Here is a 25,946-nt window from a genome sequence, read left to right as displayed (position 1 = left end):
GTCTAAAGCTGAGTCTTTATTCCCTCTATCTTAAACCCTTTCTTGCCCTCAATTTGTTTCATCTCAAAAGATACTACCACATACCCATCATTCAAACTAGAAGTAATAGGGTTATCCTAGAATTCCCTTTCTCACTAATTCCTTACATCCAATGGACCACCAAATTCTATACAGCTGTATTATCTAATATTGGCTGTCACCCACGTGTGGCCACTGAGTACTTAAAAAGGGGCTGGACCAAGCTGAGATGTGCTTAAGTATAAAATACACATCAGATTTTGAAGACTTAGTTCAAAAAAGAGAAAAGCAACTAATAATTTTTATATTGATTTTCTGTTCAAGTAATAATATTTTTAATATATTGAGTTAAATAAAATATATGACTAAAATCAATCTATTTCCTTTCACTTTTTTAATATGGTCACGAGAAATTTTTAAATATACATTTGGCTCGTATTGGTGGTTCACATTATATTTCTGTTGGATAGTGGTGCTATAGGGTGCATCCATCAACATTTTCCAAATCTACTGTCACCACACTGAAGGTTAGCACCTTCACCCAAGTCACCATCGTTTCTTGCCTGAACTACTACAATGGCCTTCTTATTAATCTTCATGCTTCTCCAGTGGTTCCATTCTAACTGATTCACTTTAAGCTATAGAAATTATTTTTAAATGTAAATATTATTATACTTCTAAATATTATTTACCTGCTTACTCTCTCTCAGTGGTTTCTTATTGTCCTTAAAATCCAAGTTTCCTATCATACGGACTTTGAGGCCCTACATTTGACATGATTCTACCTCTCTATGTGCCTGCCCATCACTATCACATCTTCTAAAGCCACTCAGCAGGCACTCACTATTCTCCAGCTGTACCTGGCATCCTTCAGTTCCAAAGACATACTACCAGGGTCTTCACATCAGCTGTTCCCTATGTCTGAAATGTTCTGCACAGCTCTTTGGCTGTCTTCTCATTCAGGTCTCATCTTATATTCTCTATCCAAGAGCTCTGCTTCCTTCACTTTTCTCAATTTATAGTTAGTTATTTGCATGCTTAACGGCGTATCTCTCTTCCTCTGCTGGACTGTAAGCTCCATGACTGACAGAGCCAGGTCTGTTCAGCCTACCAGTGTTGATCAAGGAATTTATTTCAGGGGCAGTATATAGAAAGTCCCAGAGTAGGGTTTGGTTAAAGGTGAAAAGGTTAGAGGTGTAAAAAAATGGGTCCAAGGATTGCCTAGAGAACAATGTGCGTGCTTAGCTGCTCAGTCATGTCTGACTCTACAGACCCCAAAGACTGTAGCCCACTGGGCTCCTCTGTCCATGGAATTGTCCAGGAAAGAATACTGGAGTGGGATGCCATTTCCTCCTCCAGGGGATATTCCAGATCCATGGATCAAACCTTCATCTCTTGTGTCTCTTGCATTGACAGGCTCGTTCTTTACAACTGTGACACCTGGGAAGCCTTCTAGAGAAGAATATGTCAAAATTAAAGGTAATTGATACCAGAAGCTTCAATTCTGAATCATCTTTGGGAAAATTAGATTCAAATATATGATCTAGAAGTATTTAATGTCTTTTATATCTAAATAGTTCACTATTGGCCATGAGATCTAATCATCATATTATCAGAATATTAATTTAACATATGATTTGAAGATGATTCTCAAATAATACCTCTCCAAGTACTCCTCTTGCTTTCCTATCAGTCCTTTGATGACCTTTCCAGGAACTTCTGACATACTGAGTGGAAACAATAAAGGATTCCTTCACCAAGCGCTGAACATAGTATCACATGGTGACCTGACAAACTCAGACCAGGCCTCCTTGGAAGCCAGTTCTCTTCCCTTGTTGTTTTGCTGTTGTTTTAGTCACTAAGTCAAGTCTGACTCTTCATGACCCCATGGACTGTAGGCTGCCAGGCCCATCTGTCCAGGGGACTTCCCAGGCAAGAATACTGGGATGGGTTGCCATTTCCTTCTGTAGGGGATCTTCCCAACCCAGGGACTGAACTCATGTCTCCTGCATCGGCAGGCAGATGCTTTACCGCTGAGCCAAAAGGGAAGTTCCAGTTCTCTTCCCTATTGCTCTCAAATGGCATATTCCCTTAACCACAGTGGAGCTGGGTGGTCAAGGCTCAAATTTATCTAAAAACAGATTATAAATGGTGTGCGATTAGGGAGAATGCACATAGTACATTTATAAGAATGTTTAAAACAGTTACAATAATCCAGTGTCAAACACAACAGTACACAATTAGTATTCAACAAATGTTAAATTATTCATTTTATAGAAAAGAGATTTTTCACACATAATAATGCATATGCATAAGAAAGAAAAGACTAGAAAGTTATATACCAAAATATTATCAAGTGCTATCTCTCGAATATGAGGATTATAGGTATTTTGTGCGTTTTCCTATATTGTCCAACATTGTATAATTATATGATTAGTATGCAATCAGGAAAAAATGTTATTTTTATTAAAAAAACAATGATCAAAGCTACTACTGCACTCTTATAGGCTACCAATGGCCTCAATTCTGGCGAGACTTTGACTGTGGTAAATATATAAGTATTAGTCTGACTAGGAAAAGAAAGGAGAAGGGGAGAACTTAGATTTCTGAGGGATCTAGTTGGTCGAGCCATTATGCAAATGACTCCTTTGTTCACTGACTCTAGGGAATAAAGTTGCAGAATACAAAGCAAAGCTTATCTAAATAGGTACTAACCAGCTGCAGAGGCAGGAAGAGAAAAAGCACCCTTCCCTGTATGATGACCATTCTGTTCTAGAGTTTGTTGTTAAGTTTCCAGATGCCAGGTAGAGTGTGGACCAGAATTCAGCTTCATGAAGGCGTGATGCAGACAGTAAAGACATGAAAGACAGCATTTAACTGCAGAGATTTCAACCTCTTTTGTAGGTACCAGAACAATGTAGGGTATGCACTGTACATATGGTGCTTTATATAAAGGTATTTTACATTTCTTTCCAATTCTACCATTCTCTTTCACACACTGATCCTCAAAACTAGAACTGTTCAGCCAATGAGAGTTATCAATGAAGTCATCAAAATAGCTTGGGAGACCCAGGAGCACACACACTTGCATACGCAGGGTCTTCTCAACAACACAGAAACCAAGGGTGGTTAGTAATGTGTCTGTTATGTAACAGTCTTACAACAAAATCTGATTTCCTCACTTCAGATGGAATCATTAAAATCTTTACTAAAAACAAATAAGCAAACAAACAAAAAAATCGTCAAGTTCCAAAAGAATGAAAGCTAACTAACCATATCAACTGCAATCATGTGGAGACCACACTACCTTATGTGAGGTTTTTTATACAGACATAATAAACACCCTCCAAGTTCAAAGATGAATATTAAACAAGAACAGAGGATCTGGCAGTAAAACTGAAAAAGTTCAAAGACATCACTGCATAATACTAAGAGTTGAGATTGTGTAACAAACAAGAAGAGAACTACAAACTCAGGTTAAAATGCAAAAAGTGCCTGAATCATATCATTTTGGAACTGCCTGAAACAACTCAACAGTAACATTTGCTTAAAAGGAAAGAGTAACCATTCAAGGAATATAGCTATTGTATTCTTTTAAGCTAACATTAATCAGGGGGAAAAACTGTATACAAGAGTATCAGTTTATTTCTTCCAGCTTCAGAGCTGACAGAATCTACAAATGAAATGATCCCCTGCTAACTTTCTTGGTATTTAAAGGATTCTTTACTTAGTTTGAATTATCAAGCCAGACTTACAGCTGATGCTAGAAAACTGTATAAGCCAAACTGCTGTCTACAGTTCCCCCTGCAGTTCATGAACATCTGTGCACAAGTACACTCAGGATGACTAGGCCTTAGTTTTAGTTTTTTAACAGTAATTATTTTTAGTTATCAACTAAATATATAATCTGTAGAACTTCTAATTATTTTAACATACACACTCAGCTAAACTTTAATTTTGTGCATACATTATCACATTTTAGCTAAATTAACAAGCTTTAGTCAAGTGTATCATGCTTACATGAAATGCAGTCAGATATGGCTTTAGTCAGGAGAAAAAATTATTCTGAAGAAGCTGAGCAAGTCTGTAAAGACACATTCCCACGTGCAGGGGAATAATGAAGACCCAAGCGCATACTTCTGCCATAGACACGTCAGCTGATTCTCAGAGTGTAACGACAACCAGTATTCCCCATCTGCAAGAAAGCAGAAAGGAACGAATGCCCCTAACTTGGGCCCATCAGCATGAGTCAGCCGTAAGTATCCTTCTGTCCTCTCCCTCTTGAACCTCCCTCCCTCCTCCTAACCCATCGCACTCCTCTAGGTTATCACAGTGATCTTTGATGTTCTATTATGATTGTTTTGTGGTGCCACGAATCACGCCCACATCAGGTGGTGAACTTAACTGATAAATATCGTTTATGTTCTGACCACTCCAGTGACCAGCTGGCTCCCCTTCTCTTTCCCTCTCCTCGGGTCTCCTTATTTCCTGAGACACAGCAATATTGAAATTAGGCCAATTAACAATACTACAATGGCCTCTAAGAGTTCTAATAAAAGGAAGATTAACCTGTCTCTCACTTTAGACCCAAAGCTTAGAGAGGAAGACACAAGACAGACTGAATGCTAGGCCTCTTGCACCAACAGCTAAGCTGTGAATGCAAAGGAAATGTTCTTGAAAGCAATTAAATGTGCTACTCCAGTGAATACACAATGGACAAGAAAGTGACACAGCCTTATTGCTGATATGAAGAAAGTTTTAATGGTCTGGATAGATCAAACCAGCCACAACATTCCTTTAGGCCAAAGCCTGGTTCAGAGCAAGGCCCTAACTCTCAGTTCTAACTCACAAAGGCTGCGAGAGGTGAGGAAGCTGTAGAAGAAAAGTTGGAAGTTAGCAGGAGTTGGCTCACGAGGTTTAAGGGGAAAAAATGCTGTCTTTATAAAAGTGCAAGGTGAGGCAGCAAGAACTGATGTAGAAGTTGCAGCAAGTTATTTAGAAGATCTAGCTGAGATAATTAATGAAGGTGACTGCACTAAACAACAGATTTTCAATGTGGACGAACAGCCTTCTATTGGAAGAAGATGCATTCTAGGACTTGCATAGCTAGAGAGAAGTCAGTGCCCGGCTCCAAAGCTTCAAAGGACAGGCTGACTCTCTTGTTTAGGGAATCATGCAGGTAATGACTTGAAGTTGAAGCTCATTTATCATTCCAAAGATCCTATGGCTCTTCCAAATTATGCCCCATCTACCCTGCCTGTGCTCTCATAAATGGAACAACAAAGCTTGACAGTGCATCTGTTTACAACATGGTTTACTGAATATTTTAAGTCCACTGTTGAGACCAACTGCTCAGGAAACAAGATTCTTTTCAAAATATTACTGCTCACTGACATTGTATTTGGTCTCCCAAGAGCTCTGACGGAGATGCACAGGCAATTAATGTTATTTTCTTGCTTGCTTAACACAACACCCATTATGCAGGCCATGGATCAAGCCACCATACATAGCAATTCCTCTGATACATCTGAGCAAAGTAAATCAAAAACTTTCTGGAAAAGATTCACCATTAAGTGTAGTACAGTTGAATATATATATTCTTTTTCATACTCTTTTCCATTATGGTTTATTACAGAATATTAAAGATTCACCATTGTATTAATAGATGATATTAAGAATCTTCATAAAAAATTAAAAAATTTTAAATTGAAAAAAACTTTTGATTCACGGGAAGAGGTCAAAATATCAACAGTAAGAGCAGTTTGGGAGAAGGCAATGTTACCCCACTCCAGTACTCTTGCCTGGAAAATCCTATGGACGGAGGAGCCTGGTAGGCTGCAGTCCATGGGGTCGCTAAGAGTCGGACACGACTGAGTGACTTCACTTTCACCTTTCACTTTCATGCACTGGAGAAGGCAGTGGTACCCCACTCCAGTACTCTTGCCTGGAGAATCCCAGGGATGGGGGAGCCTGGTGGGCTGCCATCTCTGGGGTCGCACAGAGTTGGACACAACTGAAGTGATTTAGCAGCAGCAACAGCAGTTTGGAAAAGACTGACTCCAACCCTCATGGATGACTTTGAGGGGTTCAAGACTTCAGTGGAGGAAGGAACTGCAGATGTGGTGGAAATAGATAGAGAAGTAGGATTTGAAGTTGAGCCTGAAGATATGACTGAATTGCTGCAATCTCATAAAACTTTAATGGATGAGAAGTTGCTTCTTATGGATGTATAAAGAAAGTGGCTACTTGAGAGGGAAACTATTCTTGTGAAGATGCCGTGAAGGCTGTTGAAACAACAACAAAGAATTTAGTCTATTACATAAACTTAGTTGATAAAGCAGCAGACTGACTTAAGTTTTGAAAGAAGTTCGACTGTGGGTAAAATTCTGTCTAATAGCATTACAAGCAACAGAGAAATCATGAGATGAAAAGTCAATTCATGTACCAAACTCCATGTCTGTTGTCTTATTTTTTAAAAATTCCAGTCGCCCCAACCTTCAGCAACCACCACTCTGATCCATCAGCAGCCATCAACATCCAGGTAAGATCCTCTGGGACTCCCCTGGTGGTCCAGTGGTTAAGACCTTGCCTTCCAAGGCAGGGGGTGTGGGTTTGATCCCTGGTTGGGAAGCTAAGATCCCACATGCCTCGTGGCTAAAAAACCAGAACATAAAACAGAAACAATACTGCCCAAATTTAAGATTTTCCAACAGTGAAAGTCACTCTGTTGTGTCCAACTCTTTGCAACCCCAGGCCAGAATACTGGAGTGGATAGCTGTTCCCTTGTCCAGGGGATCTTCCCAACGCAGGACTGACCCAGGTCTCCAGCACTGCAGGCAGATTCTTTACCAGCTGAGTCACTAAGGAAGCCCAGATTTCAACAATGGTCCACACCAAAAAAACCTTAAAAAAAAAAAAAGACCCTCCACCAGCAAAACGATTGACTTGCTGGTCTCAGGTGATGGTTAGCACTTTTTAGCAATTAAACATTTCGAATTAAGGTATATATTGTTTTTTTAAGACAGCATGCTATTGCACACTTAATAGACTATAGTATAAACATAACTTTCATATGTACTGGGAAACCAAGAAATTCCATGTGACACACCTAATTGCAATATTCACTTCACTGCAGTGATCTAGGACTGATTCCACAATAATCGCTAAGATACGCTTGTAACTCACTTTTATTTACAAGAACGGACTCTTCCTCAGGCTCAAACCTTAAAAGAGGACATGTTTCAAACTACAATATAAAAATAGATAAACAAGATCCAAATGTATAGCACAGGGAACTATATTCAGTATCTCGTAATAAACAATGGAAAAAAATCTAAAAAGGTATATATTCGGAATCACTTCATTGTACAAGAGAAACGTCATACATCAACTATACTTCAAAAAACATTATATGTGCATGTATATGTGTGTATATATATTTACATTATATAATTATACATATATTTAGATATGTGTACTTATATGAGCTTAATATTTTATATAAAATACATTTATATAATGCCTGACAGGCATTGCCCATTTGTTTCTACAAAGGAAGTTGTCCCTCTCCCAACCCCCAAATAGGGACTGTATTTCACTTCTGTGCATCCCACACCCTCTTTGGCCACTGGCAACTGTCATTGCTGTATCATCTCTCAAAAGCCCAGGTATAATCCTCATGACCAGCTGATGCCAATACTTTTATTTCCTCTGCCCACCTCCCTCAAGTTTCTTATAAACTTGTTAGACTTCAAACCAATATCTCAGAAAGGATTCCTGAACAAGTCAGAAAACAGGGACTTAATCCCCTTCTTCCTTCAAAGCCAGTAAAAATGCATCAAGTCCTTTCATCACATCACTGACCTCTTCTTTCCCCTCCCTCTTCCGCTTTTAAGGACCCCTTTGATTACACTGAGCCCACCCAGATAATCTGGGATAACCTCCCCATCCCAGGACTTAAAAACCAAAAAGTTCATTCCCAATCCTACTGCTCTATCTATACAATAGATGATTTGCCAACACAGAAAAATGAAATACTGATACACAGTGTAAGAATGAGCCTTAGAAACATTATGTTAAGCGAAAGAAGCCAGGCACCAAAGGCCACATATCATATGATTCCATTTAGATGAAATATTCAGAATAGGCCAATTTATAGAAAGATCAGTGGTTGCTTAGGGCTGGGAAGAAAATGGCAACCCACTCCAGTATTCTTGCCTGGGAAGTCTCATGGACCCAGGAGCCTGGCAGGCTTTAGTCCATGGGGTCACAAATGAGCTGGGCACAACTGAGCAACTAAACAGGGCTAGGAAAGCAGGAGCGGGATAATGGGGATTGAGTGCTAATGTGTACAGGATTTCCTTTTAAAGGGCATGAACACATTTTAAAGTTAGACTGCAGTGATTATTGCACAGCACTATGAATATTTTTAAAAGCTGCATACTTTGAATTGTATAATATAGGAATGATGTCTTTAAAATGCTACTGTAACTATTTATTCTAGCTACCACTGAACAGTTATTGTGTGCAAGAAACCTTAGAGGCCCTATATCACCTGACTTAACTCTGGGAGGTCCATTTCTCATCTTATAGATGAGAAAATAGGTTCAGTAAAATTAAAATATATACACAAAGTTACAGAGCTAATCAGGAACAGTGCCCAGATATATTTCTCTAAAGAAATGTCTCTAAAATCCATGCTTTCTAAATTATACCATGTTTGCCACCAAATAGTTTATTGGAAATAGTTGAGTATCATTTACATACAAATAGGCTTGAAAAAACATGCATTTTGTTACTATCACTGGTGGGAATAAAATTTTTTGAGGTATCAATGATAAAAATAAGGCTTAACACAGGCAATTATACCCATTATCTTGGGGTGTGTGTGTGTGTATCATATGTATCTATAATGGAGTATAATCTGAAAAAAAGTAATATTGAATCATTATTCTATGATCATGAAACTTCATACTGTAAATCAACTATATTTCAATAAAAAATACTTCCAAGGTTAAGCATCATTTGTTATTTAATTCAAAATCCATATCTAGAAAACAAATGCCTCTGGAAAACAACTGAAAGTAATTACAGTCATATAATTGGTTCCTTCTCTTTCAATTTACGCAGAGCTAGACTGCGAATGTTTTCAAGATACAGATTCATGTCATTTTTGAAAGTAATACTTCTAGAAACTTTTGGCTCTTTATTTATATTAGTAGAAACACCAGCAAATTACAAACAAACAAAAACCATTTCTTTAAACATTCATTAAGCAAAAATATTTCTTTATTTAGACTTACATTTAGTTTTTTATCCGTATATTTACAGGAATTTACAAACAGTGACTTATTAGCCGTTCCAGAAAGGAAAATGGACGAAAAATGTATAAGAGGAAGAAAAACAGATATGATACTAAAGGTATACTTCCTCACCTGAAATACTAAATTATCTACTTAATTGTTATACTAGTCTGTTTGTTGCTGTAACAAATCATCACAAACTCAGTGGCTTAAAACAACATAGGTTTCTTATCTTCCGGTTCTGCAGGTCTGAAGTTTGACAAGGTCTCACTGGGCTAAACTCAAAGTCCTGACACGGCTGCCTCCCTTCCTGAGCCACTAGGGGAGAACGCCTCCTTGCCGTGTCCATTGTCTAGAGGCCACCTGCACTCCTTGGCTCATGTCCCCTTCCTGCTTTAACGCCAGTAAAAGTGGGTCACGTCCTTCTTCTACCACATCACTCTGACCTCTCCTTTTACCTCCCTCTTCACTTTTAAAGACCCTTATGATTATACTCGGTCCAACCAGATAATCCAGGATAACCTCCCCAACCCAGGACCTCAAATTAAGGTTCTTAAATCACATCTGCAAAGTCCTTTTGTAATATAACAAAACATATCCACAGGTTCTGGGAATTAAGACATTGAAATATTTAGGTTAACTATTATTCTGCCTGTCACAGTTGTCCTTATCTTCAAAGAAATCAGGGTATAGCCACAGTAAATTCAGCCTAAACTGGAGGAGCCATGAGGCATACTAATGATTTAAATGGAGTATGTAGAATTTGGATGAAGAATTCCTCCTCTGTGTTATCTTATTTCTACTGACACTGTATTCTGAAGATGAACTATAATTAGATATAGAGAATAACAGGAGAAATAGGTTGCTATTCAAAACCATGATAAGAAATAGATCTAAATCAATCTCTCAATTTTTAAACAGGAACAGAAGCTAAAAAAGCTTATTTTGCATTTTCTTTCTACACATTGTTCTGCCATAGCACTCAGCAATGACCATTAATACAATAGCCACAGCCTGTATCATAATTGGATGTTGTACTATTAATAATTCAAACTACAGAAGAGGTAGCTGAGAAGACTATATACTTGGATATACTGACAGTGAGTTTTTATGAACCCTTAAAATAAAATATCCAAAAGCACATTACATATGTATATGTGGTTAAGAATACAAATCTCTCTTTTTTGAAAGGTCCAAATCCAAATGAAATAATATCACTACCTTAGAAAACTGACTTTTGCTTAATTCTCCAGAACAATGTTCTGCTCAATATATAACTTTTTCAATTTAGCATTATATCTTTTTTGACTCCAAGACAGAAGGCTGATGTTTGATGTACTCAAGTCATAGCCAACATTTACTAATTCTTTGATTCGACTTTTTAAAGTACCTATGCTTGAATCCAAAATCCGAGGATGTTCAATTATTTGTGAAATGTTAACTTTTTCCTCTATGAGGCAATCTATTTTATCATTAAACTTTTTCTCTCCCAAGAAGATCACATCTGGATAGCTTAAAACAAATTTCTGTATCTCTTTTGCAGTACACCCAAGAGAAAACAGTTTTTCTTTGATATTTCTGTAGCTTCTTCTCATACAGTCACTGGAAAGGTCTAGGATTTTAGCTCCTGGACCACATATCAGACTAAGCAGTTCATCATTGGTCAAGCAGAACGTGGACTGTAAAAATTCAATATTAGCTTTTATCCGTTTGGTGCTCTGAATTAAGATGAAAGGGTTTTTAAAAATTATCTTCCTGATAAAATCTGTGGGACCATTGTGACCCAACGACAAACAGACTTCTTGCAAAAATTCAACCATCTGTTTATTCAGATTAAGACTATTGGAGAAGGTACGTGGGGCATTGGTCAACAATCGACAAAGGTATTTATTGGTCAATCCAACTGAGTAGAGGAACTTTATGTTATTCTCTAAGTTTAGGTTGTCACTGGACCGAAAAAAAGATTCAGGAGAACGTTCCAAAATATTTACAATTTCAAGGTCTGATGTCACAATTCTTCTCCACAGATCCCATCGATTTGAAAGACTTTCAGACGTACGAGTCATGGCTCGTGGGTACCTTGATATGATGCTAGCAATCACTTCTTTGCTGGCTCCTTTAGACAGAAGGAATGTCTGCAGGTCCTGCTCACTAGTATCTGTCCTGTTAAAGACTCCAGGCTGTCGCTTCCTTGCCATGTCAACATCTACTCCCATGGTAAGTAAGTTATTCAGCAGTTCTTCATTGTCCAAAGGCTCACTGTCTGCATTATCACATTTCTTACTGAAAAGCCTAAATGAAACTGATTTAAAGAGGATTTCTGTTGAAAATCGGATCATCCAATATCTTGAACCAAACAGATAGTTACTTCTCACATACAAGAGGTTTCTTGGCGCCATAATGGTCAGGTAGCCCAAACCTTTTGGAATGCTGTATGAAACAACATATACAGTATTATACAAACAAACACGTTAAACAGCTAACAGATTATATCATGATCCTGTATTGTGGTCATTCCTGTAAGAAAATACTAGAGATCCAGCTCTCCTGGTTCTGTGATAACAATCTCACTACCACACTCCCACTCCCTGGGTCACCACTTCTGATTATCTATGGGCCAGGGGCCACTTCTATTCTTACCATAAATAAAAGCAGCACACAGCAACAACACTGTCCCAGAATTATTCTTGCCTTTACTTGCTGTTTGGTCCTGCCTGCGTTAGCTACCCAAAACCAATTGCCCCTTTCCATCTCTGCTTTATCTAACTGCTTTCCAAAGCTTTGACTTATTTTTACTAACTGACACTTTCAATTCTGCCTTGTCTTCTTACTTACCAGGTTTTTGGCCTTGCACCTGCCCACAGATACCAGCCTTCTTTGCCTCTTGTTCTCACTTTTTGGTTACCAAACTCTAAATCTAGCCCTGAAAACCAACACTTCATACTATGTTATTTCCACCCTAAACACCTTTCTCTAGGTTCACGGTATTCTTTAAACCCATCCTTAATTCTTATCTTACATGGATCTCTGGTCAACAGCCCTGATCCCAATCTCCATGTCACTCAATTTACCCGAATGCTCCCTTGGTTGTTGGGTTCACCCAACAACTCCAAACCAATTTTCACTTCATTATGACCCAGTTGGGATATTTCATACAGAGTGTCCACTACATGTGGAATTATACAGAAAAATGAGATGTACACACTTAAGAACTTACTTTTGCCATTCTCTTTCTTACCACCATTTTACAAAAGACTAACTCAGGGCTCTCTGCATCTGTTTCACAATACACATAACTTTGATCAAAAGATTAAAACCTTGACAACTCATTTTCCTGAGCATTTAGAAATGGGGCATAAAATGTATGAACTTATACACAACAATAATCATAGGTCCCTACTAAAACAAATATCTCTGTTTATAGGAAATATTTTAACAGAAAAGTTTCTATCTTGCTATCCAAATTGTCAGATGATTTATGCTCCTATATTGGTTATGGTCATAACACTTTTTTGTAAAGTGTTGTACATAATACTTTACCAGTACTTTCTCCTTTTTAGACTATATAGCTGTGACAAACTGCTCTTAATTTCTAATTACTTACAATGGGCTCTTCTTACGTAAAAGAGGGTTTTTCTTCTTCCTCTCTGCTAACTAAGCATAAAACAAAGAATAGAGATAGATGGCTCCAACTCACTGCTACTATCTCTGGGCTTGAGCTGCTGCTTTCAAGATCCATATAAGAAAAGCTCCTCTGTGCCTGTCCTTTTAAATACTCCAATTTAACAAGAACCTGGATTATGCCTACTGGCGGGGAACATTCTTATAACTCAGATAATCCATTAATCCTCAAAGAATTAGTAAAAGATTCCAAAACTACAGATTCAGGTAACGTTCGAACAAAATGCAGGTCACTCACAAAGTAAACAGGAAACAGCAAAGCGTGTCTTAGATTGCCCTATACCCTGAGTTCATTATTCTTCATGTCTTCATAATAACATATACTCCATTACTACATAATCTTCCAAAAATACATGAAGACAGAAACTTAAAAATAAGACCCTCCTAATTAAAGAATGAGGCTTTACCTTGCCCAGCTCAAAAACCTGTTCTGTTCCAGATGCTCAGGGTGACCTCTACTGGATAAAGGGACCGAACTCTGACAGCTCTAGATAAAACCAGGGCTTTCCAAAGAGTGGGTATGAGATGATCCAGTGGGATGCAGGAAGAAAATAGTAAAGCTCCAATTTATATTTGTCTTGGCCTTTTAAAATTTCTACTTTTTACAGGTTTCATAATTATACAATATATTAATAATAGTACCATAAGACATGTATATAACTAGTCAGTAAATATACATATATTGGAGGTATATTTATAGACCTTTTCAAAATTAAGATCGTATATGATCAAAAATGTCTAAGACTACTGCTTTAGACCACACTCTACTCTCGAGAAACAGAGCTGAATGAGTCACAGTTGAGTTCGAAAGAAATTCTATTGATGACAAATTGCAAGTAAAAATATATACCAAATATCTTCACAAAAGAGTAAGAAATTAAGACTTCTGGATGTGTTATAGGTGGACTTGTTTTGTGTATAATTCATTCTCCATGAACATACCTTTCACACAAATAAACAAATCCAGAACCAACCTGAGCATCTTTCCCAGCCACAAACAAATGAGCCCTCCTCTAATTATTGAAATCACCATTACTCTCCCAATAATTACTCAAAATAAAAAATGTGAAAGCAAGCTTTGCTTTTTTTTTCTCGTCCTCAAACCCACAGTCATTCATTCATGTAGACCCTGCTTCTTCAGTATCTCTGAAATCCAATCTCTCTACTCTTCGCAAATTCTCTCACTCAGACTATCAGTCGCTTAACTCGTTTCTCTAACTAATCAGTCACTCAAAAGTCCCCCCCCCCGCCCCCCACCACAGAACACTTATGAAACAAAGATGTGGTCACGTCCCTCACTCCCTGATTAAGACACCTCTGTAGCTCTCCCCTGGAAGGTAAAATCTTCAGACTGACCTTTCTAGCTATCTCTTCTATTCTGCAATCTCACAATGAAACACCATTGCCTATCAAGTCTCTGGTCCTAGACATCCTTGACCATTCTTGTCTTCCTGCCTTTTTAAACCCACTCTGTCTTTCAGAAAGGCCCATCCTCCTAAACCTATCCATAGTACAAGATTCTATTCAAACAGTATTTTCCCACAATTCTTTAACTTAACAAATACTTCAAGGTGAAGTGAATCATTTGTTTTATAGTAATTCATTACTAAGGAGCCTAAAACTAAGTATTCTATTTAAATAGAAAAAAACTGAACTGGCCACAAAAATTTGGTTTTGATTACAATATTATAAATGAAAAAACTGGACCCCCCCCCCATATCAATAGTATGAGCAGGATCAGCTAAACCTAAAAACGATGGTAACTAACATCAACAACTGGTAAACATAGGAATAAATAAGAATTCTAAATATCACTCTTGGAAGGGAACTTGGAACCATCTATTGTATCTTTCAACTCAGCATTTCTACTTCTTGAAGATCATCCAAAGGAAATGAAAGACAAGAATACACATTTGTTACTTCACAGGGAGGGGGGAAAAAAAAAAAAGATGGCCATTATATGAGCATTATAATAGTTTATGGGAGTAAAAAAAAAGGAAACCCAAATGGCCACCAAGAGTAGAATGATTAATAAATAGTGGTACATCAATATAATGAGGCTTCCCTGGTGGCTCAGACAGTAAAAGACCTGCCTGCAATGCAGGAGACCTGGGTTCAATCACTGAGTGGGGAAGATCCCCTGGAGAAGGGAATGGCTACCCACTCCAGTATTCTTGCCTGTAGAATTCCATGGACAGAGGAGCCTGGATGGGCTACAGCACATGAACTCACAAAAAATCCCACAAGACTGAGTGACTAACACACATCAATATAACATTACACAGCCTACTCTTTAAAAGGAGGCAGATCTAACACAATAAAAATATGTCCTAGGCATTCTAACTGGCAAATTGCTTAAGAGTATAGCTAGTCTAATATCACTTACATGAAAAGGGGAGAGGGACATACATACACAGGGAAGGGATAAAAATAGGGTAAGTTATTTTTCAGGTTTCAACACAAAAAAAGTTAAACCTGATAAATATCAATGTTATTTTACTCTTTTAGCACCCAATCTCCCTTCAAAATAGTCCTATTACACCTAGTATGGTGAATAAATCTTTAAGCAGCCTAATGCAAGTAGTATCAACTAACTATAAATTTCAAAAATAATTAATATTTCAAGTTATTTGCGTCTCTCAAATTGACGTTTTTAATTACCAAAGCCATTATTCCAAGCGTTAAAAGCCAAAGTTAACAAACACATGGTACATGGAAAACCTCTGTACTTGTTACGTCTAGGGGATAAAAGTGGGTTTATGCGCCCCTCTGCTCCACAATTCCCCGGACAAGGGGACTTTTGATGGAAATGGGTAATCTCTGGTTACAGGGTACTGCGTTACAGTTAGTCTTTTGACAAAACGAGCTAAGTTTGAAGATCTTTACAGAAATGCATTTCTCACCTCATCTGTCTTAAGGCAAGAGGACTTTGCGTTCCTCCAGAAAAGCGGGAAAACAGTCGTCCCTAGAAACGGAAAAAATAGAGGAAGGAGGACAAAATGCTGTCAGGACTCCGTAATACAGGGAAAAAAAAAAAAAAGATCAATCTCATTTAACAGTGCATAATGTTTCCGTAAATGCATTATCTTCAGCATACTAAGTATCTCTCAGAGATAATGAGAAGAAAATGTTAAGTACAAGCCCGAGAATGTAGGGAAAAGGCAGCAGAATCACGAGCATAATCTGCAAAACCCAGAACTAAGTGCTTCACACACATTATCTTACTTAAAAGGTAGGCATTACTCCTAAAATTACAAAATGAGAAAAAGCGCCGAGCTCCCTTACCAGCTTGACTTAGCTGGTGGAAGCAAGGTTCGAACCTACGCGAGTCTGTAACTCAAAAACTCGACGGGTATTTCTAGGGGGTCCATTGCGCGGGTTCTTTCATCCCTCGTCCTCCAACGAGGAAAGTGAGCCAGGGGCTGCGCGGGAATGGGACACAGTAACACATCACAGCCACCCAGACCCGCTTCTAAAAAGAAAAAGTACAGCAGCAGCGAGTCACCAACCTCAACCTGGAATAAAACAGGGCACAGGAAAAACCCTTTCCTGTCAGCTCTGCAGTCTCGCGAGAAACAGAGGGACGGAAGTGGAAAGAAGTATTTCCGGCGACGGGCCGCGCACAGAGATGACGTCACGGGCCTGGAACCGCCTCTCCCCCGCGGCTACGCGAAGCCTTTCATATCCTGACGCTGGGTCCCGGCAGGGGGCAGCAGGAGACCGTGGTGAGCGCCTTCTGGGAGTATTTCAGGGGGCGGAATGGGACTCGGAGCATTCCAGCCACCCACCCAGAGGCTCTGACTTGCTCCTAGTAAGCGACATGCAATGTGAAAATCACGATTATATACATGAATTTTGCAGCGTGATAGGTTGAATACGCTTATTTAGGTGATTAACATGATGTAGACGAACACTTCAGCGTTTCAGTTCAGTTCTGTTCCTTCGCCCAGTCGTGTCCGATACTGAGACCACATGGACTGCAGCACGCGAGGCCTCCCTATCCATCACCGACTCCCAGAGTTTATTCAAAGTCACGTCCATTGAGTCGGTGATGCCATCCAACCATCTCATCCTCTGCCGTCCCCTTCTCCTCCTGTCTTCAATCTTTCCCAGCATCAGGGCCTTTTCAGATGAGTCAGCTCTTCGCATCAGGTGGCCAAAGTGTTGGAGTTTCAGCTTCAACATCAGTCCTTCCAACGAATATTCAGGGCTGATTTCCTTTAGGAAGGACTGGTTGGATCTCCTTGCAGTCCAAAGGACTCTCTAATGTCTTCTCCAACAGCACAGTTCAAAAGCATCAGTTCTTCGGTGCTCAGCTTTTTTTATAGGCCAACTGTCACATCCATACAGTTCAGTTTCAGTTCAGTTCAGCCGCTCAGTCGTGTCCCACTCTTTGCGACCCCATGAATTGCACGCCAGGCCTCCCTGTCCATCACCAACTCCCGGAGTTCACTCAAACTCGCCTCCATCGAGTCAGTGATGCCATCCAGCCATCTCATCCTCGGTCGTCCCCTTCTCTTCCTGCCCCCAATTCCTCCCAGCATCAAAGTTTTTTCCAATGAGTCAACTCTTCACATGAGGTGGCCAAAGTACTGGAGTTTCAGCTTTAGCATCATTCCTTCCGAAGAAATCCCAGGGCTAATCTCCTTCAGAATGGACTGGTTGGATCTCCTTGCAGTCCAAGGGACTCTCAAGAGTCTTCTCCAACACCACAGTTCAAAAGCATCAATTCTTCGATGCTCAGCCTTCTTCACAGTCCAACTTTCACATCCATACATGACCACAGGAAAAACCATAGCCTTGACTAAACGGACCTTAGTCAGCAAACTAAGGTCTCTGCTTTTGAATATGCTATCTAGGTTGGTCATAACTTTTCTTCCAAGGAGTAAGTGTCTTTTAATTTCATGGCTGCAATCACCATCTGCAGTGATTTTGAAGCCCAAAAAAATAAAGTCTGACACTGTTTCCACTGTTTCTCCATCAGTTTTCCCATGGAGAGATGGGACCGGATGCCATGATCTTCATGTTCTGAATGTTGAGCTTTAAGCTAACTTTTTCACTCTCCTCTTTTACTTTCATCAAGAGGGTTTTTAGTTCTTTTTCACTTTCTGCCATAAGGGTGGTGTCATCTGCATATTTGAGATTATTGATATTTCTCCCGGCAATCTTGATTCCAGCTTGTGCTTCATCCAGCCCAGCATTTCTCATGATGTACTCTGCATAGAAGTTAAATAAGCAGGGTGACAATATACAGCCTCAACGTACTCCTTTTCCTATTTGGAACCAGTCTGTTGTTCCATGTTGAGTTCTAACTGTTGCTTCCTGGCCTGCATACAGATTTCTCAAGAGGCAGGTTAGGTGGTCTGGTGTTCCCATCTCTTTCAGAATTTTCCACAGTTTATTGTGATCCACACAGTCAAAGGCTTTGGCATAATCAGTAAAGCAGAAATAGATGTTTTTCTGGAACTCTCTTGCTTTTTCCATGATCCAGTGGATGTTGGCAATTTGACCTCTGGTTCTTCTGCCTTTTGTAAAACCACCTTGAATATCAGGAAGTTCACGGTTCACATATTGCTGAAGCCTGGCTTGGAGAATTTTGAGCATTACTTTACTAGCGTGTGAGATGAGTGCAATTGTGCAGTAGTTTGAACATTCTTTGGCATTGCTTTTCTTTGGGATTGGAATGAAGACTGATCTTTTCCAGTCCTGTGACCACTGCTGAGTTTTCCAAATTTGCTGGCACACTGAGTGCAGCACTTTGACAGCATCATCTTTCAGGATTTGAAATAGCTCTACTGGAATTCCATCACCTCCACTAGCTTTGTTCGTACTGATCCTTTCTAAGGCCCACTTGAGTTCACATTCCAGGATGTCTGGCTCTAGATTAGTGATCACACCATCGTGATTATCCGGGTTGTGAAGTTACTTTTTGTACAGTTCTTCCATGTATTCTTGCCACCTTTTCTTAATATCTTCTGCTTCTGTTAGGTCCATACCATTTCTGTCCTTTATCGAGCCCATCTTTGCATGAAATGTTCCCTTGGTATCTCTAATTTTCTTGAAGAGATTTCTAGTCTTCCCCATTCTGTTGTTTTCCTCTATTTCTTTGCATTGATCGCTGAAGAAGGCTTTCTTAACTCTTCTTGTTATTCTTTGGAACTCTGCATTCAGATGCTTATATCTTTCCTTTTCTCCTTGGCTTTTCACTTCTCTCTTTTCACAGCTATTTGTAAGGCTTCCCCAGACAGCCATTTTGCTTTTTTGCATTTTTCTTCCATGGGGATGGTCTTGATCCCTGTCTCCTGTACAATGTCACGAACCTCATTCCATAGTTCATCAGGCACTCTTATCTATCAAATCTAGGCCCTTAAATCTATTTCTCACTTCCACTGTATAATCATAAGGGATTTGATTGAGGTCATACCTGAATGGTCTAGCGGTTTTCCCTGTTTTCTTCAATTTCAGTCTGAATTTGTTAATAAGGAGTTCATGATCTGAGCTACAGTCAGCTCCTGGTCTTGTTTTTCTTGACTGTATAGAGCTTCTCCATCTTTTGCTGCAGAGAATATAATCAGTCTGATTTCAGTGTTGACTATCTGGTGATGTCCATGTGTAGAGTCTTCTCTTGTGTTGTTGGAAGAGGGTGTTTGCTATGATCAGTCATAGCCTTGACTAGATGGACCTTTGTTGGCAATGTCTCTGCTTTTTAATATGCTGTCTAGGTTGGTCATAATTTTTCTTCAGCGTTTAGTGCAGGGAAACACATGTGAACAGCCGCCCCAACCCACCCCACCCCACCGCATCCCACCCTCCAGCCCCATTTTCCTCAATGAGCTACTTGGTAAATCCTGAAGAGTGGTCACTAGTACTAATTCAGTCAGCCTTCAGGCCCAGAACCAATCTAGAGTGCTTCAAGTGCTTGCAATGCAAGTTACTTATGGTTCTTTTGAAACTGTAATGAATTTAGGCTATTTAAATTAAAGTGTGGGGATTTCCCTGGCGGTCCAGTGGTTAAGACTCTGCTCTCCCAATGGAGGGGTCACAGATTTGATCCCTAATCTGAAAGCATAGATCCCTCAAGTTGGGGCCAAAAAAATAAATAATAAAAAATTTTAAATGAGTAAAAGTTTCAATAGGAAGTTAATTTCTGCAACAAATTCAATAGGAAGTTAATTTCTACAACAACTTCAATAGGAAGTTAATTTCTGCAACAAATTTCTTTGTCCCCTGGGGAGTTGTCACCTTAAACCTTTGTGGTCCTGTCAGTATCACTATTAACCCCAGAAGAGGGATTATACAGAGGTTAATGAGATAATCATCAGACTGCCACTTTCTTCTGAAGGAAAAAGATAAGTCCTTGGAAAAATGGAGAGTTGGGGAGACGTTTGATCCTGAATTCTACTGCAAGGAGGAATTTCCTGCATTACCCTCATCTATGTAGGAGCATAGTGGTAGAATTTTCTTCATCCCATTTCTGCACCAATAAACCAATTAATGTTTTATCTTCACTCTGTCCCTTAGGTGACTTTTAGCTGGTTTGTTGTCATCACTTTGTCTTGAATTAACATTCAGTTTTATTGGTTTCTAAGCATAAAGATTTACTTTTGGAACTTTGTTAATCATCAGTCTACCTGCTAAGTAAAACTATTTACTGCAGTTCCTCCAGGTTAAAATAATTGTTTTTTTTGTCCTGAAAAATTAGAAATGGTCTCTTTTTGTGAGTTTCTAAAATCTATTACTGCATAGAAGGAACTCCTGTATCCCAATTAATATTTATTATTATATATAAATATATAAATTTATGTATGTGTGTGTACTAAGTTGCTTCAGTCATATCTGATTCTTTGCAACTCCATGGACTATAGCCCTCCAGGCTTCTCAGTCCACGGGATTCTCCAGGCAAGCATACTGGAGTGGGTTGCCATGCCCTCTTCCAGGGGATCTTCCCAACCCAGAGATTGAACCTGTGTCTGCTGTGACACCTGCATTGCTGGCAGATTCCTTACCACTGAGCCACCAGGGAAGCCCATAAATTTATGTACATAAGTATATAAATATTATATCTTCAACCTATCTTACAATCTGAATGCAAAACAATAAAATCTTCTTTAGGAATCGTTAAACTTCAGACTTTAAGAAGAGCTTTGCGATTATGGAGCCACGATCCTCTTCTTTTACAGATGAAACACTGAAACCCTCAGAGTAGAAGCTAGCAAGAAAATGCATGTCTTATACCTGCTTGACCAGAAAGTCTTCTGTGATCTATACGTCATGTTTTGTTGTTCAGATCAGTTCAGTCACTCAGTTGTGTCTGACTCTCTGTGACCCCATGAACCACAGCACGCCAGGCTGCCCAGTCCATCACCAACTCCCGGAGTTTACCCAAACTCATGTCCATTGAATCGGTGATGCCATCCAACCATCTCATCCTCTGTCGTCCCCTTCTCCTCCTGCCCTCAAGTCTTTCCCAGCATCAGGGTCTTTTCAGATGAGTCAGCTCTTCGCATCAGGTGGCCAAAGTGTTGGAGTTTCAGCTTCAACATCAGTCCTTCCAACGAACACTCAGGACTGATCCCCCCCACACCCCGGATGGACTGGTTGGATCTCCTTGCAGTCCAAGGGACCCTCAAGAGTCTTCTCCAACACCACAGTTCAAAAGCATTAATTCTTCTACGCTCAGCTTTCTTTATGGTTCACATCCATACATGACTACTGGAAAAACCATAGCCTTGACTAGATGGACCTTTGTTGACAAAGTAATGTCTCTTGTAGGGACTCAGATTATCAAAGATTATTATCAGAGACTTAAGCAACATCATGGTTTGTTTTCAGTGATGTCTTATAGGCATTTAGTTCTTCTGAAAATAAGTTCCATGTTTCCTATCTAAAATTTTCTGATTACAAATATATCTTACTACTAAGTCACTTCAGTCATTTCGACTCTGTGTGACTCCATAGAACAGCAGCCCACCAGGCTCCCCCGTTCCTGGGATTCTCCAGGCAAGAACACTGGAGTGGGTTGCCATTTCCTTCTCCAATGCATGAAAGTGAAAAGCGAAAGTGAAGTCGCTCAGTCGTATCCGACTCTTAGCGACCCCATGGACTGCAGCCTACCAGGCTCCTCCATCCATGGGATTTTCCAGACATGAATACTGGAGTGGGGTGCCATTGCCTTCTCCGACAAATATATCTTAAATGCATATTATAAAATACTGAATAAGAAAAATATAATAATGGTTGGATAAGAATGGTGTATTATTGATTCATTTCTTGCCTTCTCATATTTTTGCAAAGAGGTTTACTTGTTAAGGGTTAAAAAAAAGTTTTCAAATCCCCAAAATGTTGTCATTACCTGCAGCAGGAGAAAGGACCTGGTTGCCATTGGCATTGTGTTAGAATGGAATTTTTATGTACCTTGCCTGGGCTTTATTCATTATTCACTATACCCTGACCCTGTTTTCAGGATGGGGGGATATGGTGAAAATCAAGACAAAGCCCTGCCCTCCTGGACTTTATTTACAAGGTAGGTCTCATTCTCAGCATGAATGTCTACTTATCTACATTTTTCCCCCAAGACCACAGGTGACCCAAGCCTCTGCTAAAATGATGTAATCAAGAAAAGAAAGTGTGTTGGAATCACTGGGAACTGTGTGTGGGAGAAGACCAGTGGCAGGGAATAAGCAATGATGAAGGAACAGAGAGGAAATGGGATGAGGTGAAGTAGTAGCATGGTAGAAGAGAATTTTTCCTAGAAACTGTTCTAAAGTTTTCATCTTTCTGAATTTTTTATAAGGCTAAAGTAACTCAATTTTAAGTCAAATTTATATTGTCATTATTGTTATATATCTCTTTTTACAGTTCTCTTCCTTTTCTGCAACCATGGCAATATAAGATCGTATATGTGTTTCTTTTTTAAAATAGGGGTATAGCCAAAGAATGTTCAACCTACCACACAATTGCACTCAGCTCACATGCTAGCACAATAATGCTCAAAATTCTCCAAGCAAGGCTTCAACAGTACATGAACCATGAACTTCCAGATGTTCAAGCTGGATTTACAAAAGGCAGAGGAACCAGAGATCAAATTGCCAACATTGTTGGATCACCAAAAAAACAAGAGAGTTCCAGAAAAATATCTATTTCTGCTTTATTGATTATGCCAAAGACTTTGACTGTAGATCACAACAAATGATGGAAAATTCTTCAAGAGATGGGAATACCAGCCCACCTTACCTGCCTCCTCAGAGACCTGTATGCAGGTCAAGAAGCAACAGTTAAAACTGGACATGGAACAACAGACTGGCTTCAAATCAGAAACGGAGTACATCAAGGCTATATATTATCACCCTGCTTATTTAACTTGTATGCAGAGTACATCATATGAAATGCCAGGCTGGATGAAGCACAAGCTGGAATCAAGATTTCTGGGAGAAATATCAATAATCTCAGATATACGGATGACACCACCCTTGTGGCAGAAGGCGAAGAGAAACTAAATAGCCTCTTGATGAAAGTGAAAGAGGAGAGTGAAAAAGTTGGCTTAAAGCTCAACATTCAGAAAATGAAGATCATGGCATCTGGTCCCATTATGTCACGGCAAATAGATGGGGAAACCGGGAAAACAGTGTCAACTTTATTTTCTTGGGCTCCATAATCACTACAGATGGTGACTGCAGCCATGAAATTAAAAGACGCTTACTCCTTGGAAGGAAAATTATGACCAATCTGGACAGCATATTTAAAAAAGGAGAGACTTTGTTACTTTGCCAACAAAGGTCCATCTAGTCAAAGCTATGGCTTTTCCATAGTCATGTATGGATGTGAGATTTAAACTATAAAGAAAGCTGAGTGCTGAAAAATTGATGTTTTTGAACTGTGGTGTTGGAGAAGACTCTTGAGATTCCCTTGGACTGCAAAGAGAGCAAACCAGTCAATCCTGAAGGAAATCAGTCCTGAATATTCATTGGAAGGACTGATGCTGAAGCTGAAACTCCAATACTTAGGCCACCTGATTCGAAGAACTAACTCATTGGGAAAGACCCTGATGCTGAGAAAGATTGAAGGCAGGAGGAGAAGGGGACAGCAGAGGATGAGATGGTTGAATGGCATCACCAACTTGGTGGACATGAGTTTGAGCAAGCTCTAGGAGTTGGTGGTGGACAGCGAAGCCTGGCGTGCTACAGTCCATGGGGGTTACAAAGAGTCGGACACAACTGAGCGACTGAACTGAACTGATAGTTGCTTTACAATGTTGTGTTAATTTCTGTGGTACAATGAAGTGAATCATCTATACGTATACATATATCCCCTCCCTCTTGGACCTCCCTCCTACCCTGCACCCCTCCTATCCTATCATCTATGACATTACAGAGCACAGAGCTGAGCTCCCTTTGGTACACAGCTAGTTCTCATTAGCTAGCTATTTTACACATGGTAGTGTATATATGTCGATCCCAATCTCCAAATCATCTCACCCAGCCACCCTTCCCCTCATATATGCATTTTTAAGTGACCTTACTTGGAGTGGGGATCAAATTTGCAGGGTTGAGTGGATCTCTCCTTCCCTGGCCTCATTTTTATTTGAAAGCGTGTTGCAGGGAAAGGTCAGACTCTGGAGCCCTCCTTCCACAAGTTGTACTTAGACACTCAGGACATATGCTGAAAGTCAAGTACAAATGTAGTATCTGTGCTGTATTCAGAAGCACCTCTGCCCTTTTATAAATAAAGTTGTTTGTTTGCTCTTGCTTGGGGTTTTTTTGTTGTTTTTTATTGTTGTTGTTGTTGTTACTATGCCCATAGTACCTGCCTGACCAGCTCTGCCCAGGAAGTGTCCTTAGTTTTTCATGCAAATAGACTTATAGCAAAACCACAAGCCTTTGGTTGACCACTCATGTTTGAGTCTCAGAAAATCCAACTGAGGTCAGAGAGGACGTGGTCATCCATTCCCCCTCCCCCTACCCAATGAAACTACACCCACAGACTCCTGGACTCAGTGGACAAATGGATCACCCACACCACATCAACTTCCCAGACAGATTGCCAGCTGCCTACAAGTCTCACTTGAGGGCCTTCAGAGGAACATCAGGTCTCTACCCAGAACTCTCTTCCTCCATTCTCTTGCCTGGCATTGCCTGAAAACCAAAGAAAAATCTACAAAGCTTCAGGCTGAGTAAACCAGTAAAGTTACCCACATAGTCACAGGTGGTTAATATTCTTTGTTTGCAAACAAACAAACAAAAGAGCTAGCTTAATTTCCTTCCTTTCCAAAACAGTTGTTTTTAATAACATTAGATTTATACAGAGTTTCCTGCTGGCAACCTTATTTCTCTGAAATGTGCCTAACCAGAATCTAGAAAACCTTCATGAGTTAGGCTAATTACCACAAGGGTCTGTGGCAAGGAACTGCATACTTAGCCTGGTAAATTTGCTGATTCCAGACCTGATATTGAAATGGGAATCCAAGTTCTTGTTCACAAAGCCAAAGAATGAACTTGACGATCACACAGACACTCGTGGTAATAAACATGCAGGATTTATTTTAGAGAAGTGAGAATTACAGAGCTCTCAGGATAGACGCTGAGACAGGGTGACGTGCTCTGAAGGCAGGAATTACAATAGTTTATATCTTTACTAGTATTGATCTCTTTGGTTTTGGTTGATGTGGGTCCCTGACATATATGTAATTTCCAACCAATCGTTTTAAAGTCAACTATGTCTAGTTTGAATTTTTTTTAATTTTTTATAATTTGCTTTTATTTTTGATCCCCAAGTCCTTGACTTTTTCTTAGACATTGAGTTGCCATCCCATGACCCTTTCTAATGACCCCAGGCCATTGTTCAAGGACCAGATGTATGGGGTAAGAGATAAAGGTCTACCTGGTGGGTTTTTTTTGAAAAGTTTGTCAGCAGTTAACAACTGTCCTGTCTTGGGTCTGGATGTTTTAT

At 39.6% G+C, this 25,946-nt stretch overlaps 1 protein-coding gene across 3 annotated transcripts; it reads right to left on the bottom strand.

Moving 5' to 3' along the window:
• Positions 9,188-16,586, bottom strand: MTERF1 (mitochondrial transcription termination factor 1). 3 transcript variants are annotated; one of them, XM_005678902.2, is made up of 4 exons: positions 16,511-16,574; positions 16,287-16,423; positions 15,905-15,966; positions 9,205-11,750 (listed from the first exon to the last, which is right to left on the bottom strand). In XM_005678902.2, the coding sequence occupies exons 3-4, from the start codon at positions 15,907-15,909 to the stop codon at positions 10,562-10,564; spliced, it is 1,194 nt and encodes a 397-aa protein (XP_005678959.1). In that variant the 5' UTR covers positions 15,910-15,966; positions 16,287-16,423; positions 16,511-16,574; the 3' UTR covers positions 9,205-10,561. The 3 variants fall into 3 exon arrangements, with proteins under 3 accessions (XP_005678960.1, XP_005678959.1, XP_017902929.1); XM_005678903.2 differs by lacking the exon at positions 16,287-16,423 and having other exon boundaries at positions 9,188-11,750; positions 16,511-16,586; XM_018047440.1 differs by having other exon boundaries at positions 16,287-16,574.

This window comes from Capra hircus, chromosome 4 (genome assembly GCF_001704415.2).
Source record: "Capra hircus breed San Clemente chromosome 4, ASM170441v1, whole genome shotgun sequence".
Classification (NCBI taxonomy): domain Eukaryota; kingdom Metazoa; phylum Chordata; class Mammalia; order Artiodactyla; family Bovidae; genus Capra; species Capra hircus.
Note: the sequence above shows the minus strand (reverse complement) of the source record. Positions and strands in the feature narration are given on the sequence as shown.